This window comes from Carassius gibelio, chromosome A4 (assembly GCF_023724105.1).
Source record: "Carassius gibelio isolate Cgi1373 ecotype wild population from Czech Republic chromosome A4, carGib1.2-hapl.c, whole genome shotgun sequence".
NCBI classification, from domain to species: Eukaryota; Metazoa; Chordata; class Actinopteri; order Cypriniformes; family Cyprinidae; genus Carassius; species Carassius gibelio.
The window spans coordinates 2,409,953-2,428,981 of NC_068374.1; the positions used below are offsets into that span (position 1 = coordinate 2,409,953).

General features: G+C 39.7%; 2 protein-coding genes across 4 annotated transcripts in view; one reads left to right on the forward strand and one right to left on the reverse strand.

The window, feature by feature from the left end:
• Positions 1–6,399, reverse strand: part of LOC127967841 (gastrula zinc finger protein XlCGF8.2DB) — a 25,951-nt gene extending 19,552 nt beyond the window's left edge. The window contains exons 1-2 of one of the 2 annotated variants that reach the window (XM_052568581.1): positions 6,334–6,399; positions 4,627–4,748 (exon numbers count right to left, since the gene is read on the reverse strand). In XM_052568581.1, the coding sequence (XP_052424541.1) occupies positions 4,627–4,705 (79 nt within the window). In that variant the 5' untranslated portion in view covers positions 4,706–4,748; positions 6,334–6,399. The remainder of the gene's footprint in view (positions 1–4,626; positions 4,749–6,333) is intronic. The other variant, XM_052568589.1, reaches the window with a different exon arrangement.
• Positions 1–10,686, forward strand: part of LOC127968179 (gastrula zinc finger protein XlCGF7.1) — a 26,618-nt gene extending 15,932 nt beyond the window's left edge. The window contains exons 1-3 of one of the 2 annotated variants that reach the window (XM_052569179.1): positions 7,124–7,299; positions 7,389–7,498; positions 8,849–10,686. In XM_052569179.1, coding sequence (XP_052425139.1) covers positions 7,408–7,498; positions 8,849–9,663 — 906 coding nt within the window. In that variant the 5' untranslated portion in view covers positions 7,124–7,299; positions 7,389–7,407 and the 3' untranslated portion in view covers positions 9,664–10,686. Of the gene's footprint in view, positions 1–7,123; positions 7,300–7,388; positions 7,499–8,848 lie in introns of those variants that run through there. The other variant, XM_052569187.1, reaches the window with a different exon arrangement.
• Positions 10,687–19,029: the final 8,343 nt, after the last annotated feature.

Genomic DNA, 19,029 nt, shown 5'->3' on the forward strand with positions numbered 1-19,029 from the left:
TGTTAAATTCTCAATCCTGGTTTTGTAGAACAACCTTATTACATGCTAGAAATGCTGCAGGGTCAACAAATGAGGCCTAGTTTATTTAAAATACAGTGGCTAAAGAGCTTATGACACACTGGGCCTCATTTACTGAAAATTTGGCGTATGGTCGATTAAACTCAAAACTTGGAATTTATCGATATGGATGTGAGCAGTGGATACCATCAAGTCTCACGTCTGGTCTTACCTTTTGTACAATATTTTTTTTTTATCCTGAACTTGTGCGCAGCATATACATCTGGTCAAGAATTGTAGAATGACAGCATTATTTTCATTTAGGTTATTTTCCTGACCAATTATCAAATTTCATTAGTCAATCACAGACCGGTAAGATTATAATGTTTTTATTGTTTGTTTGTTTTATTAAGGGCTTTAGCTTTATATGCATGAATAGCGTAAACAGCAGACCATGAGGATACACACACCATATCTCATCACACACCTGCAGAGCTTCTGTGAAGGGAGAAAAACGAACGAATTTTATAAAATGAATAGAATCATACAAAATACGTAACAGGCTATAACATGCCTGCTTCTCAGAAAAGTAGAATGTTGTGGAAAAGTTCATTAATTTTAGCAATTCAACTCAAATTGTGAAACTTGTGTACTAAATAAATTAAATGCACACCAACTAAATTTTAAGTCTTTGGTTCTTTTAATTTTGGCTCACATTTAACAAAAACCCACCAATTCACTATCTCAAGTTAGAATCCTTCATTAGACCAATAAAATATATATATATATATATATTAGTGAATTGTTGTACTTCTGGAAAGTATGTTCATTTACTGCACATGTACTCAATACTTGGTACTCAATACAATTCTTGTACAACAGTTTGTGTGTCACGATCGGGACACAGGAAAACACAGCGAGAGAGATCCAAATGCAGGTTTGTATTTATTTAGGGGTAATCCAAATCGTAATCAGTCCAGGCATGATCAAAACCAAAGTAGCAATCCAAACAATCATAAACAGACAAGAAAACACATGGCAGGAACAAGACTTGAATGGACGTGAATATCATATCAAATATTTAGACAGACAGGGTATAAATACACAGGGAGATGACAAACGCTAATGGGGAACTGGCTGAGTGCAATGATTAATGATTAGTAACAGCTGAGTGCAATGAGAAGACAGAGATCGTGGGGAATGTGGTTCAGGAAGTGACAGACACCGTGGGGAAGGAGGACATCTAGTGGATACCCAGGGAACACAAACCAGACACTGTGACAATACCCGCTCACTACGGAGCGGCTACCAGACGCTTCAAGACATGACTGACAAAACAAGACCAGGAGGGAGGTGTACAGGTGGAGGCTCAGGGGACGGAGGGCCAGGTAAATTATTATTTTTTTTAATGGGGAAACCAGAGACGAGGAACATGTAAAGCGGGGAACAGAGACCAGAAGTGCAACAGAAAACAGGGAGACCAGGAGGGAGGTGGACCGGTGGAGGATCAGGGGAGGGACGGAGGGCCAGGCTCACAGAGGGGAGCAGGAACAGGAAGTGAACAAACAACCAAAAAACAACAACAACACAACAGGAGATCAGGGTGGGTCAGGGCGTTCAGGGACCCAGGACAGTGCCGACCGGGCAGGATTCCAGGGCGGAGCAGAAGACCACCATGTCCTTGTGGTCGAGACAGAGGCCCACCCGGGAGGCGCAGAGGACCACAAGTAGTTCAGCAGAGAGGTGAACAAATTGCATTTGTTCATGAAGATCATTGGTGACTTGCCTTAGCCCATGAAGAACACTGGTGACTTGACTTTGCCCATGGAGATCGATGGTGACTTGACCTTGTTCATGAAGAATACTGGTGACTTGCATTTGTTCATGAAGATCAATGGTGACTTGAATTTGTTCATGAAGATCAATGGTGACTTACCTTTGTCCATGAAGATAGTCGGTGACTTGACCTTGCTCATGAAGAATACTGGTGACTGGACGCTGCCTGTGAATTTCATTGGTGACTTGCCCTTGTCCATGAATTTCACCAGGGACTTGACTTGACTCCGGAATGTCAACGGTGACTAGCCCCGACTCTGGAGGGTCAACGGTGACTAGCCCTGACTCTGGAGGGTCAACGGTGACTAGCCCCGACTCTGGAGGGTCAACGGTGACTAGCCCCGACTCTGGAGGGTCAACGGTGACTAGCCCCGACTCTGGAGGGTCAACGGTGACTAGCCCCGACTCTGGAGGGTCAACGGTGACTAGCCCCGACTCTGGAGGGTCAACGGTGACTAGCCCCGACTCTGGAGGGTCATCGGTGACTAGCCCTGACTCTAGAAAAACTCTGGAGGGTCCACGGGAACCTGACTTGACTCTGGAAAGTCAACAGGAGCCTGACTCGATTCTGGAGGGTCAACTGTGGCTGTCATTCTGTGCAGAGGTGCTGGACAAGCAGCTATCTTGTGCAATGACTCTGGACTGGCGGCCATCTTGGGCAGTATCTCTGGGTTGGCAGCCACCTTGTGCAGTGGCAATGGGCTGGCGGCAATTTTGTACTGTGGCGCTGGCTCAGCAGACGTAACATGAACAGTCTCTGGATCAGCAGACGTGACCTGAATACTCCTGGGAATCAGTCACAATCCTTCAGAAATCTTTCTAATTTGCTGATTTGATGCTCAATAAACATTTCTGATTATTATAAATGTTAGAAACAGTTTTGATGCTTATTATTTTTGTGGAAACAATGATACTACTTAAACATTTGTTTAAGATTTAATAAAGAGATTTATAATATTATTCATTTTATATTATTCAGTCTTTTCATGCATGTAAGTGATAAAAAGTGAGTGGAGACATTTACAATTAATAAATGCATTAACAAATTGAATTAATAAATTTGATAAATGCAAATAAATAATGTTCATTAAACTTTATATTTATCAGAAAATCCTGAAAAAATAAAGTGCATCATTTCTACACAAAATATGAAGCAGCAAAATAGTTTTCAACATTGCAAATAATCTGAAATGTTTCTTGATAGTCAAATAAGTTATAATAATTTCTAAAATATGATGTGACCCTGAAAACTGGAGTAATGATGAAGAACATTCAGCTTTGTTTCAAGGAATAACATTACATTTTAAAATATATTAAAATTGAAAACTTATTTGTTATAATATTAACTTTTTACTTAATTTTGATCAAATAAATTCATTCTCGATGAACACAACATAGTTATTTTAAAATGATTAATACTTGTAATGTTTTCCACAATTTTTGGCAGGTACTTTAATAATAATAATTCTATATACTTTACTATAATACATTATGGTACTTTATTATATTATATTGTTATCATGATTATTAAATGCTGCTTTTTATTTTATTTAAAGGACAGTATGTACTTGTACAATATATTTGTAATAATGAGTGCTGGGGGTATGGTCAGATTTTCCTTCTTTTATGTCTCTAGCTGATCACAGGCCTGAATTTGTGAGTACAGTGAAGGACATTGCATCGGGAGCTGATTAGAAAAAAAAACACTATAAAAATTCCTACAAAAGTAAAAGAAGTAATCATAATAACATCTTCATCAAACAAAAAAATAAAAAGAGATTAACTTGGATAAAGTTTGATTAATATGTACATACAGTAGCGTTCAAAAGTTTGGACCCATCACTATTTTTAATGTTTTTGAGAGAATTTTCTAATGCTCATCAAGCCTGCATTTATTTGACCAAAAATACAGAGAAAATAAAAACTAAAAACTTAATATTCATCAAAGACTATTATCATTATTTTTAAACATCTTAACAAATCCTGAATAATTATCAAAGGTTACACAATCAAAATTAAGCACGAACACTGATGATAAATCAGCATATTAGAAGGAAAGTATAGATGATTTCATTGGGGATCTTCAGATGTGATTTGTGAGTTAAGACACATGGGCATGATTTAGTTTAGAGACACAAGGCAGAAGCGTCTGCAATATTTGAGATTTTGAAAAGCCGATTACAGTTTAAGGTGATTTTGGAAGTTTTTGCAAACATTTTGTAAACATTTGTTTCTTATTTAATTGGTTCCACAGTGTTTGCTGATTTTGACTTTAAACTTTGTGTCATTTATTTATTTTATTTGACATCAAGGAAAGCTTTCTTATTTGTTATTTAAATGGAAAGCAAGGGAACGCCCCACCCCCCAGTGATACCACACATCATTTAGTCTGATGCACGGGGAAACTAGAACATAACTGCATGGACACGGTAAACAGGAAGGAAACATGACAGTAGATTACAGACTCGCAAATATTTGAAAATAAGAGGAATTTTTAATTGTGATTCAGGCCAGGGAAAAAAAGAATCTAACATTTGAAATAAATATGTAATTTTTGCTAGTGAACCTTAACTGACGTCTGGTTCAGTAAACAACACTAAGTGATGTGTCTTAGGAAGCTGACAGAAGCAATGATCCCATGTGTGAGAAGGAATACGCCATTTTATTCAAGTACTATAATTAAACAAAGGATACAGAATGGGTTTACTATTGGCTTCTCACTCATTTCTGTAGAGCTGGTCGTTTTAATAAGGATCAAATCAAATGAGTTCAGCTTTGAGAAGGAAAACCAACCTGTTTGTTCCTCCGTCTCTTCATGTTTGACTGTTTCTTCAATCTGTATTTCTTCTCTCTCCTCTTTAATAAACTCCATCTTTATAACAGTGTGTGTCTCAGTCTCTTCAACAGGAGCTTCTCTGTGTTTAAGATCAGAATAATAAAAACAAATGGAGGTATTTCAGACTCAGAATAGACTTTTCTAAGAACAGACCTTGTCTGTTTAACTGAAACACCATACAAAGAATCTGAACGTCTTCTTTTTAATGAACTGACTCCTTACATTTTTCCATTTGGCCAACTCTTGAGAACTCTTGGTCTTAACTTACACTTTTATACCGATGACACTCAGATCTACATTCAAAACCTGATGCCTGTGTCTCTTCTCTCTCAACGTTTTACTGAGATTAAAACATGGACGTCTGAAAATTGGATCTGTGTAAACAGTGACAAGACTGGGGTGATGCTTATTGGTTCAGATAGTTTTCATATTGGTTTTAAAAGTCTCATGCTCACGTATGGCCTTGATTCATTTGGCTCCTCAATATTTGTGTGAGCTTTTAACCCTCTAGACTCCTAAACGAGCTCTACGCTCTTCTGAAGCTGGTCTTTTAACTGTCCGAACAACACATTTTATAATCTATGGGGGATTGGGCTTTCTCTTCTTTGGCTCCTAAACTGTGTAATTCCCTGCCCTCTGAGATTAGGAACGCAGAATCCCTTAGTGATTTAAATCATCCCTTAAAACACACTATTTTAGGATAGCTTTTATGTGATTCATGTCATTACTTTGTAGGGGTGCTCCGATCACGATCGGCCGATCGTTATGTGCATCTCGTCAGTAAAGCCGGTTTTCTAATCAGCGGTTAATTCCATCAGGTGCGTGATTTCTCATAGAGCAGCTGTTACTACACAGAGCCGTTGTTAATAGAGAAGATGCGCAAATCACGTTAATTTTCAGCGTTTATCGGCCCATCTTCTCAGTTAACAACGGCTCTGTGTAGTAACAGCTGCTCTATGAGAAATCACGCACCTGATGGAATTAACCGCTGATTAGAAAACCGGCTTTACTGACGAGATGCGCATAACGATCGGCCGATCGTGATCGGAGCACCCCTATTACTTTGTTATTAAATTGGATTTTTATTTTATTTTTTCCATTTCATTCGTTTTTTTTTTTTTACTGCCTGCACTGTTACGTGTATCTTTTAATTTCATATTTTTATGTAAAGTGCTTTGAGATGCTATTTTTAAAGGCGCTATATAAAATAAATAATAATAATAAACTTGTTTCACACTATGTATTCCGATTTGCAGATTACGTTTAACAGATTAAACTCTTTAATGCTAATATTTGCTGTGATTTGTAATGTTTGTGTTTGTTGTTGACTGTTCTGAGCCGCGTGCGCTGATTCGAATCACTGAATCATTTCACTGAATCATTTCAAGAAGCGACTGATTCAGTGACTCGTGGTTTAAAAGTTGAGTTTCTCCGTCATAGGTTCTTACCATAGACTGAATTAGTGTTTATGACAAACGACATGAGACGCACATTTCCTGTTGTTTGTCAGTGGATGCGCTATACGAGTACAACATGTCCTTCATTAATGTCAGAGAAAGCATTACTATACATGCATTAACAACAAATAACAGCTGCTGTAAAAACAACCAACTGGACTAAATGGTTTGGTGTCTAAACCATTTAAATGCTTTCAAATCACAAACCTTTCTTCCTCCGATTCACAGCAGATGCAGGAGCGCGCGCAGCCCTATGACGTCACGTCACCAAACCAAAATAAAAGTCTCGTTCACGCGCTGATCTGTAATAACACTAAGTGAGTGAGTGAAGTGACATTCAGCCAAGTATGGTGACCCATACTCAGAATTTGTTCTCTGCATTTAACCCATCCGAAATGTAAATAATCCTAATTTAATCCATGCATTTAATCCATCCTAACCATGTAAATAATAAAATTTAGGAAAACAAAGTTTGTTTACTGTGTTTATATATATATATATATATATATATATATATATATATATATATATATATATATTATAATACATGTCGTTCAGTTGTGTGATGGACATTTGGCCATTTTGACAGCCCTTACGTAAACATAATATATATATATATATATATATATATATATATATATATATATATATATATGTATATGTATACATACATACATACATACATACATATATATATATATATATATATATATATATACATATATATATATATATATATATATATATATATATATATATATATATATATATATATATATATATATGTATGTATATATGTAATATGTAAATATATATATATATATATATATATATATATATATATATATATATATATTATGTTTACGTAAGGGCTGTCAAAATGGCCAAAAAAAATGTCCATCACACAACTGAACGACATGTATTTTAATATGTATTTCCTTTTTTGTGTTCGTGAGTAAACAAGACTTTTATTCTGGTTTGGCTCCGTGAGGTCACAGGGCTGCGCCGCGCTCGGCGTTTGTTGTGATTCGACTAAAGACAGATTATGGTTTTAAAGCGTTTAAATCAATGCAGTCCGCTTAAACCGTTTTATAAAATGGCTGTAAAATGGCTTCGTTGTTATTGAATGTGACATTGTAATACTTTATCTGTCGTTAAAGCTTGTTATTTTGTGTGAGTAAAGGAAAAGATGCGTCAGTTTATACACTAATCCAGAGACTCAGTGTGCAGTATTTATTATTACTCTCATCTCAAACACACAGAGATCCACGTGACAGAGTTATGAAGATGGCGTGTATTAAAGAGGAGAGTGAAGACATCAGGATTGAAGAAGTGTTCAGTCTGAAACAAGAAGAGACTGAGGAAGATATCGGTCGGTTTTCACTCATTTGATCCTTGATATAAAGTCCAGCTCTGATTTCCTAATGGAAATGTGTTGAGCTCACATGACCAGTAATGCAGCATTACATTAGGGAAAACAACAGAGAAGCAGGCCAAACAAATGATGGAGTCTAACATTACATCCAAAATGTCCTTTTTGTCTTAAAACAGTATAAAAATATTTTCTATCACTTAAGTATGAAACTAATAAACGTTTTAATAGGCAAACCATGAAAATATGACTGATCAACTGTCTGTAGTTATCTTTTTTGGATCAGTTCTGTATGTGAAAACACATTTCTTATGCATGTACTACTTCAGCTGTCACTCTTTCTATTGAGCTTTTATTGGTAATTTTGTGTTTCAGAAATGAGATACATTTGAGTACACTTCAGGTTACTTGAATGTGATATGATTTTATTATTTTTTTTATATTTAACAGCATTAACTTACAATAGTCAAACACGACTTGCCTTTGTGATCATGCATGTTTTCTTACGTGGCTGGATGAACAATAAACACTTTATTTGCATTCGTCAAACCTGATTGCTGAAATAAAGACGAAGATGGTGAAATGCAGTTGCCATTAGCACTTGCTGCAAAGCAGGAGCGACTGACTGATTTGTGAAGAAACAATGATTAATTCTCACTTCAGAGCTTGTTGTATGTTGTCAAACTGTATAGGTCTGCGTATACAAGACAAACTCCAACCCGGATGGCTTTCACATGGTGACCTGATGATTTTATATTGTGATCAATCTACTTTTCAAGTGGTTTGTAGATACATATATCATTTTATATCCTCATAATAATGTTAAAATCACAGCAGTGACTGGCCAAATTAAAGGAAAAGGAAAGGAAATTACCAACCTTATCATAACCTGGAAATTTGTGTTTCTTCAAGCTGAGAGGAAATCTAATTAAAATGTCTCTGAGGGGAAACACATACAAGGAGAAAAGCAGAGGGCCCAATACCGAGCCTTGTGGCACTCCATATGTGTGTTTCATCACTCTCTTCATTTACACAAACAAAGTGGTCATAATCTTATTAGGACATGAACCATTCATGAGACTGTTGTTATCTATGTATAGCTCTGGAAAAATATAACTTGAGTTAGCAGTTTCTGTTTACAATGGGGCTTAGATCCTGACTGGTACAGTTCACAAATACAATTCTTCAGCATTGTTGAAAGGACAATATTTAAAGTATATATATATTAAGAGTTTAGCTCCAACTCTAATCAAATGAAGGTCTTCAAAATTACAAGCAGGTCGGACCTAAACTCAAAATATTTTTTTCCTTCTTCAGGGTTTAACTTGTATTTGTCTCTTTTCATTCTAGGCCTGATGACGCTGGTAGAGAAGAGTAAAGATCGGTATAAAAATCATGAATTCAGTAATGAAGAAAATTCTGTTAGTTGTTCACAGACTGAAGAGACTTCCTCACAAAAAAAACCTAAAAGGACCCGGATTAGAAAACGTGTCATCTGCTCAGAGTGTGGAAAGTGGATCAGCAACCAAAGAAACCTCACCGTCCACATGAGGACTCACACTGGAGAGAAGCCTTTCACCTGTCCTCAGTGTGGAAGCCGGTTCAGTCAACAGGGAAGCTTTGACAGACACATGAGAGTTCACAGCGGAGAGAAGCCTTACAGCTGTCAACTGTGTGGAAAGAGCTTCACAGCACAGATAAACCTTGACTATCACATAAACAGTCACACCGGTGAAAAGCCGTTTTCATGTGATCAGTGTGGAAAGCGCTTCAGACACAAAGCAACCGTTAGAAATCACAAGAAGATTCATTCGAGACAGGAGTGTTTTATATGTGGTCAGTGTGGATTGAGTTTCACAGATGCAAACCACCTGAAGAATCACGTAACAACTCACTCTGGAGAGAAGCCTAACATGTGCGATCACTGTGGAAAGTGTTTCGTAAACAAGAGGACTCTTAAGGTCCACATGATAATTCACACAGGAGAGAGGCCTTTCGCCTGCCTTGAGTGTGGACAGAGTTTCAAACTGAAAACCTCCCTTCAGACTCACATGAGCGTTCACAGTGAAGAAAGGCCTTTCACCTGCCCGATGTGTGGCAAGAGATGCAAACTGAAGGGAAACCTTAGGCTTCACATGAGAATTCACACTGGAGAGAGATCTTAAATGTGTTTTACATTTCAGAAAGACCTGCAACCACATTCACAAACTCATTCTGTGACATTTTCATGTTCCTCAGTTTGACAAGGTTTCCAAACGGTTCTGGGGGACAAATCAACAAAAGTATTTAGAGCTGCATCCATGTTTCCTCTTCTTCATTTTTCACATTTGACTGCCACCATTTAGTTCATGCACAAAACGTAGACTAAAATAGGTAAACGTCACTATATTAGTAATTGTGTGGGCCAGGTGGGGCCCCAGTGGGCAAACTCTCACAAACTCTCTACTGATTGGCTCCTGCAGGCTAAAAACTGGTCTGTCCTGATCCACCCTCCTTTGACTCTCATTTCATGTATCCTTCACCCCTAGACGGGGTGTAACATGGACTTTCTGTGGGCCAAATCTGTGGGATGTGGGCAGATTTTGGGCTGACTGTGGGTCCTTATGTGGGCCATTGTTTAGTCTTTTAGTAAATGCAGAATACCACTTATTACTGTGCATATGCTGAATAGTTGCACTTCGTAATTAATCATAATAATAATAATAATTCCTTACATTTATATAGCGCTTTTCTAGCACTCAAAGCGCTTTACATAGACAGGGGGTATCTCCTCATCCACCACCAGTGTGCAGCATCCACCTGGATGATGCGATGGCAGCCATAGTGCGCCAGAACGCCCACCACACACCAGCTTACTGGTGGAGAGGATCCTTAATCCTTAGTTAATCATAAACTCAGTCATAGAAAGGCTAAAGTAGATTTTTCAAAATGCTCTTAACATCCTATAAACTACAACTGGGTGATCTGAACCTGTGTCTTCTTAATGTAGTAACTCACCCAAAACATTTAGTTCATGCTTCAGAACATAGTTATTGTGTCAGTGACTTGGCCAAAAACACCACACTAGTCAAAATGTGTAGATTTTTGTTCACCATGGAAATATTTCTTGTATGCAAATACAATTATAGTTAATTTCGTGTTAAATGTAATTTCACTTCATATTTATTAAATGCAGTTTTTCCTACTCATTTTGTTGACAGACTACTTTTATACTATCCAAGTTTTTTCTGCATTACACTGAGCATTTTAAAATGAAATGTCAACAATGGTAGTGGATTGTGCTGGGCAAACTCCAAACAAGTTTGTGATTCGTAGTTCATTACCGGGGCAAGCCATTTGCCAACTTAGCAGACATTACAACCAGGGCTTGACATTAAGTAGCACATGCACACAGTGTTGCCTTGTGCTTAAGGTAATGTGCAAACGAGAAATCCCATTGGTTGGCCCTCACCTATTATCATCCCTGTGATCCCAATATATTTTCCCCTCAAATTTTAATGAAGATTAAAGCAACTTTGTCCGAACCATGGCATGCATTTTTCGTGAGGTTTCGAGACTGACCTACTTTCCATTGCAACCGTAACAAAGAATTTCCCAGTGTGGTTCAATAAAGTAATTCTGAGTCTGATTCTGATATTTAAACAGACAGTGTTTCTAATGCCAAAGGTTTCCTTTTCTGTTTAGTTTTTTATATTTTTTATTAATCTTCTACATCCATGCACCACTTTTATTATGCAATAAGAAGCTACTTTGTTATGTCTTTATCTTAATACATGGTTTTATTTAAAAAAGGAGATTTACACACAACATTATCAGAGCTAATGACAATGTAATGACCTGTGTATTGTCATACATTTATGTAATCTTCATTTGGGTGTGTCCAGTGGTTTTACATTTAAAAGCGTAAATCTAGTTCAAGAAAATATTAGCACGCCATAGTCAACTTTTATCAGGTAATTTCACAACAACAAAAATGTGGCTAGTAAAAATGCTGTGTGGCTAGTAACTTTGGAAAACCACTAGCCACATTGGCTAGTGATCAAAAAAGTTAATGTCAAGCCCTGATTACAACCACTTTTAATGTCAGAAACGAGACCAGGATCCAACAGCAGGCGAATAAAAATTCAACATTTATTAATCTGTGACAAAACTCTGTAGACTCATCAGCCGGATAGCAAAACTGCCAGCACTCAGTGAGCATGATCAGCGCGGAGGTCAAACCTGCTTCTGCTGAACCAGCAGTGAAGTACAGCACCGAGCGTGAGCAGAGAGGAATCGGCTGCCTGGAGGACACAAGCTTACTTGAGGACAGCGAAAGACAGGTGGAGAGATCCCCAGAGTCCTAGAGGGGCAGGTAGTTTGTTTTATGGTGTCTCCTTTATCTATACACCTTTCACCTATTTATTTATTATTCTCAGGTAGGTAAGAAAAGTTGACTCTGGACAAAACTATAAGTATTCTGAAAGTACTTACAATTTGCTCAGTAGACTTCCCTGTGGTCAGTTCTTGCTTACGGCTCTTAAATTACTCCTCTTGCAGACCATAACTTGTCAATAATATGTATTTTATTAATATGTGTTTTATTAAAGTTAACAAGTTATATCAACGTACAATAGTAAAGTTACAAAATCAAGGTATAATCAGCTGGTATCAGGCGTCGAGGGATACTGTGCTTGTTCATTATCCGTCCGTCGAGTCTCTCTCTCAGTCTTTTATACACAGACGTCGAACGCTGGCTCTTCTGATGTCATCACCTGGAGTGCTGCCAACTCCTCTGTCGAGGCTTTCATTTGTTTACTTCACATTGCTTTAGCCCTTTTCCTCTTCTTTTTCCTCTTAACCATCTGTGAAATACACCTTAACTACTATACTATATCGTCCATTTATCATAAAAACTATTTCTAATACAGAAGTGTTTCTACTCTAAATCAGTCACTACATACATTTCATGTAAGTAAGCAGTTTTCTTAATGTTAATGAAGTTACACAATACATTTTCCATATAGCATTAAAGCTGCGGTAGGTAACTTTTGATGCTCTAGCGGTTAATAAACAGAACTGCTGGCGTCTTGTGTTCAAGTCCCACTGAAATTTTTTCAGAGGCTCCTGGGGCATATGGTGGCCGCAGCATTTCACAACTCGCCCACCACCTCCTCCTTTGGAGTCTTAAGGTTCAGAGGTCACTTTGTGCCGTTCACATTGCGGGCCTGCTCAACCATACAGCTGACGAGCTGTCTCGAGCAATGCTCCCAGGAGAATGGTGACTCCATCCCCTGATGGTCCAGCTGATTTGGAGATGGTTCGGAGCCGTTCAGGTAGACCTGTTTGCTTCTCCAGAGACCTCTCACTGCCAGTTGTTCTACTCCCTGACCGAGAGATCTCTCGGCACGGCCGCAGAGGCACACAGCTGGCCGTGGGGCTTACGCAAGTGTGCGTTTCTTATCAAGAAGAATTTATATAAGAATTTATATGAATTATCTCAAGAGACAACATTTATTTAATATTTTATGGAACACAGCAAGAAAAATTTTTATTTATTTTAATTCGTCTCGTCAGGATACAATTAATCTAACATTTACAACACAATAGGAAAAAGTGTCGTAAAGAGAAAAACATTTTTTACATTTAGGTTGTTCAAAAAATATAATAACAGTAATTGTTTAATTTATATAGCTCCAAGTGTAATGATGTTTTACAATGACAGAAAATAAACAATCATGTCATATGTAGATGGACGACATTTTGCAAGACCAGAAAATGTGATTGCAGGTACATACCACAGTAATAATAAAGTATCATAATCACATAAACACACGAAAATATATATATTTATATATTAATAGCTTTTTCGCTAGCTTAACCAGCTTGTTCGAAGAGCCAGAGGCAATGTGTTATAAAGTTTAGGAGCCATAACAGAATATTTATTTGCCTCTCATAGATGATAGGCGAAATCTCAGAATACAAAGACGTTCACCTCCAGATGATCGAAGTGGACGAGAGGGAATATTTGGACACAACGTTAGAATGTGTGGGCATCACTGTAGTGTTGTCAACAAAAATGAAGTTTAATATTGTCACTTCATATAATCCCCCTCACATGGTGTTTCGTTTGTACAAGGATTTAGATGACTTAAACAGTTAAATCTTCCAAGGAGATTTTAACATAAATTGGTTAAGTAATAGTTATAGGCAAAAGTTAAAAATAATCTACTCAAAACATAATTTCCACCAAATAATCAAAGAACCGACAAGATTAACAGAAAGCAGTAAAGCTCTAATTGACTTGATCTTCACAAATAGAAATGAGCGAGTGAGTAAAACGTACAACTTATTCAAATCTTTCTGATCACAATATGATTTGAATTGTTAGAAAGCTCTCCAAAAAACGTCTACAATCCTTCTGTAATATTCGGCATAAATTTGAATTTACAGGTATTCCCAAGAATAAAATAACCCAACTTGAAGATGAAATGCAGAATATAAATTGGAATAATGTAAAGCAAACTCATGATTTAGATACCTGCTATACTAATAATGATGAAAACATTAACAGATGTGATTCAGAAATATACTGAAGTATTGACAATGTACAAAGGCTTTACCATGGCAGAGTAAAGGATATTTTTCAGCTGATGAAAAAAAGAGACCTTGCGCTCAAACACTCATTATTAACAAAAACTAACACAGATATATTTGTTTTTAAATGATTAAGAAATAAAGTATTTAGGGAGCTATGCAAAGCAAAAACAAACTACTTTATGAAATTGATTGCTGAATCAGGAGGGAAAAGTTCAGAACTTTTTGTATAAAAGAGGTAGACCAGAGAGAAACTGCTGAAGTTTTTAGACAGTTACAGCAATCAAGGCCAAGGATAACTTTGGCTTGGAAACAACTTAAATAAAAAAATAATGCCAGTTACACATGTAGTAAATTTATCCATAAGATTGTTCCTGGTTACTTAACTGTAACCTTGTTCCCTGAGAAAGCGGAACGAGATGCTGCGCTGCTCAGCACATTGGGAAACGTCTTATTCGTGACCAGCTGTGAATAATGTGTATAACACGTCGATAGAATTGACCCGGTGGTAATATAGCCTCTGATGACGTCATCGAGGCGCACGCCCTCAACAGAGGGCTATAAATAGGCTGCGGCGCAGCATCTCGTTCCGCTTTCTCAGGGAACAAGGTTACAGTTAACTAACCGGGAACATTCCCTTTCAAAAGCTTCAGTCGATGCTGCGCTGCTCAGCACATTGGGAACGAGAATACCCATGCCGCTGTACTTGAAAAATGTCTGGACCCCTAAGGTTGTGCAGGTGTGATATCAAACCCCAAGAAGGCCTCAGACATTAGCTTGTGATGTTAACTCAAGGACACGAGAGCCGGGAGTAGCATGGTCATCCAAACTATAAAATCTTATGAATGTGTGCGGAGAGGACCAACCTGCCGCATCACAAACCTGTAGGGGGCACCCCTTGCTAAAGCACTAGAGGAAGCCACCCTTGTGGAGTGAGCTCTAAGACCTATAGGCGAAGCTTGACCGCGCGTCTCATAAGCCAAAGCAATAGCATCCCTGACACAGTGAGACATGGTCTGCCTGGTGGCAGCTGCTCCTCTGTTACTACCACCATAACAGACGAACAGATGCTCCGACTTACGCCACTGGCTAGTGCGGTGGACGTAAGCCAGAAGAGCACGGACTGGACACTGGACAACTCCTGCTCCGGCGTTGTGAACGGCGGAGGGCAGAAGGCCTCTAGAATGACCGGATGTACAGGAACCATAAGCAGATAATCAGGATGAGGAGGCAAAATCACTTTTACTCTCCCTGGGGCAAAGTCTAAGCATGATGGTGAGACAGACAGAGCCTGCATATCCCCAATTCTCTTCAAATAAGCTAATGCCATGAGAAAAACCATTTTCAAAGTCAGAAGTTTATCGGACGCTGACTCTAAAGGTTCTAAGGGGGTTTCAACCAGACCCTCGAGAAATATAGCAAAGTCCCAAGAAGGCATCCTGGTTTTCAGTGCAGGCCTCAGCCGTCTGGCCCAACGAAGGAATCGAGAGAGCAGAGGGTGTCTCCCGTGTGGCATCCGTCAATCAAGGCGTGGCAAGCCGGAATAGCGGCCAAATAAACCTTAAGAGTAGCAGGGCATGTGCCTGTTGACAATTTCTCTTGCATGAAGTCCAGGGATGAAGCAATGTGGCAGTTGACTGGATCAACATTGTGTACCATACACCACCTGTCAAAGACACCCCATTTACCGGCATAACTCTGTCTGGTGGAGGGAGCTTTAGCACTAAGAATGGTATCAATAACCTCCGGCGACAGCCCTGTATTCCTCAGTTGGTACTCTTCAGGGGCCAAACGTGAAGATTCCACAGGTCGGGCCTGGGATGGAATATTGTGCCCCCTGCCTGAGACAGAAGGTCCCTCTTCTATCAGCATGAGGCAAGACCTTTGTTGGCGAATTCTGGCTAGGACTCCCGGGAGCAGAGAGACTGGAGGAAATGCATACATTCTCATTTTGAGCCATGAGTGTGCCATCGCATCCAGACCCAGGGGGGCTGAGTGACTCAGAGAGAAGTAGAGAGGACATTGCGCTGTCTGATGGGAGGCGAAGAGGTCCACCTCTGCTTTGTAAAATTTTCTCCAAATCTTTTTCACTACCTCCGGGTGGAGTTTCCATTCCCCTGTCGGTGGTGCCTGTCTGGACAGTAAATCTACTCCCACATTCAAGCCCTGGAATGTAAACTGCCCTGAGTGACAGGAGCCTGTCCTGGGCCCAAAGAAAAATCTGCCTCGCTATCTTGGTCAGATTGCGTGACACCCCTGGTGATTTATATAAGAGACTGTCGCTGTGTTGTCCACCCGCACTAGGACATGACAGCCTCTTAAATGATGGAGGAAATATTTCAGAAATATGGCCATCAGCTCGAGGCAATTGATGTGCCAATCGAGCTGATGACCCATCCAAGACTGCTCCCCAGCCCATCAGGGAGGCATCTGTCATTAGCAATCTGCGATGACACAGTGCCCCTAGAGTGGGACCCAAGGCAAGGAACCGGGGTCTGATCCACAGAGATAGTGTACGAAGCCAACGGCGCGTCACTTTGAAATCCTCTCGCTTTTAGCCACAACTGAAATGGTCCCATGTGTGAAGCCATGAAACCTAGCACCTTTTGATACTGACGAACAGTGTGATCCTGGCCTAGCCTGACCTTGCTCATGGTCTGCCGAATGGTCTCGATCTGAGCGGGAGACAGTTGTGCCCGCATTGTGATCGAATCCCAAACGATCCCGAGATAAGTCATTCTCTGGGCCGGACAGAGAACACTTTTCTCTGTGTTGAGTCTCACAGAGAAATTAGATGAGCTAACACGATGTCTCTGTGTTGTGGTGCCATCTCCTGCGATTGTGTTAGTATTAGACAATCTGTGATGTTATTCAAAATGCGAATGCCCTGGAGTCGTAATGGAGCCAGTGCTGCATCCATGCATTTTGTGTTAATGCGGGGTGATAAGGCTAGGCCAAATGGAAGAACCCGAAATTGGTACACTTCGCCTTCGAAAGCGAACCTCAGGAATTTCCTGTGTTGTGGCAACATTTCTAAATGAAAATATGCGTCCTTCAGATCGATCGTGATGAACCAATCGCAATGCCGAATTTAATCTTGATGGTTAACATCTTGAACTTGAGCGCTTTGACTTTACGGTTCAAGCATCGAAGATCCAAGATTGGACGCAGTCCCCACCCTTTTTGGGAACCAGGAAGTATCTGCTGTAATAGCCCGACTCTCCTTGGAAGAGGAACATGTTCTATGGCCTCATTGCCCAGAAGAGTTTGTAGCTCCTGAGACAGTACCTGCATCAGCTCCGGCTTCACGGAAGTGGAGACCACGCCGTTGAAACGTGGAGAATGATGAATAAATTGGATCCTGTATCCTATCTGTACTATGCCCAGCACCCATGCAGAAATGCCCGGCAGAAGTTTCCACGCTGCCAGACTCTCTGAGAGTGGTACCAATTTTAATACTTCCTTTTGAGGGGATGTTAGATGTTCCATGTCCTGAATGACGTCAGAAAACACTGGAACATCTAATACCTTGCTGGCAACCGCCTCCCCCCGAATCACACAAAGTGGCGGGAGGAGGAGTTGGAGATGGAGGAGTTTTGTGAGGGTACAGGGGGCGGGGCGAAAAGCTCTCGAGTGCGCACCATCCCGTGAGGGACTACCCCCACCAGCAAGGGTGCCAGAGCATCAGAAATTTTTTCTTATCAAGGACAGCCCTGATGTCTGGCTGAGGACGGCGAACCTGTCCCCAATCCCTACGAGAGGGAGCACGGTTCGCCACGCTCTGCTTCTTAACCTCCCTGGTTTTTGAAGGACCATCTCGCGAGATGAACGCTCAGAGGCAGGCTGCTCATGGCCCGAAGACCCAAGAGATATATCATCCTCCTCGTGAACCGAAGAAGCACCACAGCGCACTTAGAGATCACAAGAGGGGATGTGCGGATCTGGTGACACCACAAGCGAAAGGGCAATGCAAATCAGCACGAGAGCCCTCCGATGAAAAGGTGGGTGCAGTCTGAATATTTCAGATGAGCACGAAGCATCTTCACTGAGAGCAGTTCACAATGCTCGCACTCGCCTGTCTCTAAAGCCAGAACCGCGTGCTCTTCCCCCAAACAAAAGAAACAGTAAACATGAAAATAGAAGCAGTCAGGTCAACAATAGAACAACAACAGTATACAAGTGCCATGACAAGTCTCAGTTAGTCTAGTATAGAACACATAGCCAGGTTTTATTTGTTTATTTATTTATTTATTTTTTATGAAAAGACAAGAGAAGGAAAAGTTCTAGTGTTAGTTGGTTAAGTGCAGGCGAAAAAGATGAGTCTTTAGATGTTTCCTGAAAATGAGTAAAGACTCAGCTGTACGAAATTGAGATTGGGAGGTCATTCCACCAGCTGGGCACAGTCCAGGAAAAGGTCCGTGAGAGTGATTTTGAACTTCTATGGGATGGCACCACAAGACATCGTTCACTTGCAGAGTGCAAACTTTATCTGAGTTGTTTGTAGATGATTTTCCAAGAGCAGCTGCACTCACAAGAAGCCTGGGAGAGATGATTGTGAGGGACCTCCATCCCATAGATGTAGTAGAAGATGAGGGATTCCAGGCATTTGTAAAAGCTCTTGACCCAAGATACAAACTCCCTAATAGAAAGAAAATGACTGAAACATATCTTTTTAGATATGTTTGATGACTGCAAAGACAAAGTTAAAGCAACTTTGCAAAATGCTCCAAGTGTTGTACTTACAACTGATATGTGGACTTCAGTGTCCACAGAGGCGTACTTGACTTTCACATGTCATGTAATTGAAGGGTCCCACATGGAAAGAACCTATAAGTGGATATATGCGTATATATGAAACCTATATGCAGTGTATATGCACATATATGCTGCATATATGTGTATATATACTCCATAAATGCTGCATATGTGTATATACTCCATATATGCTGCATATA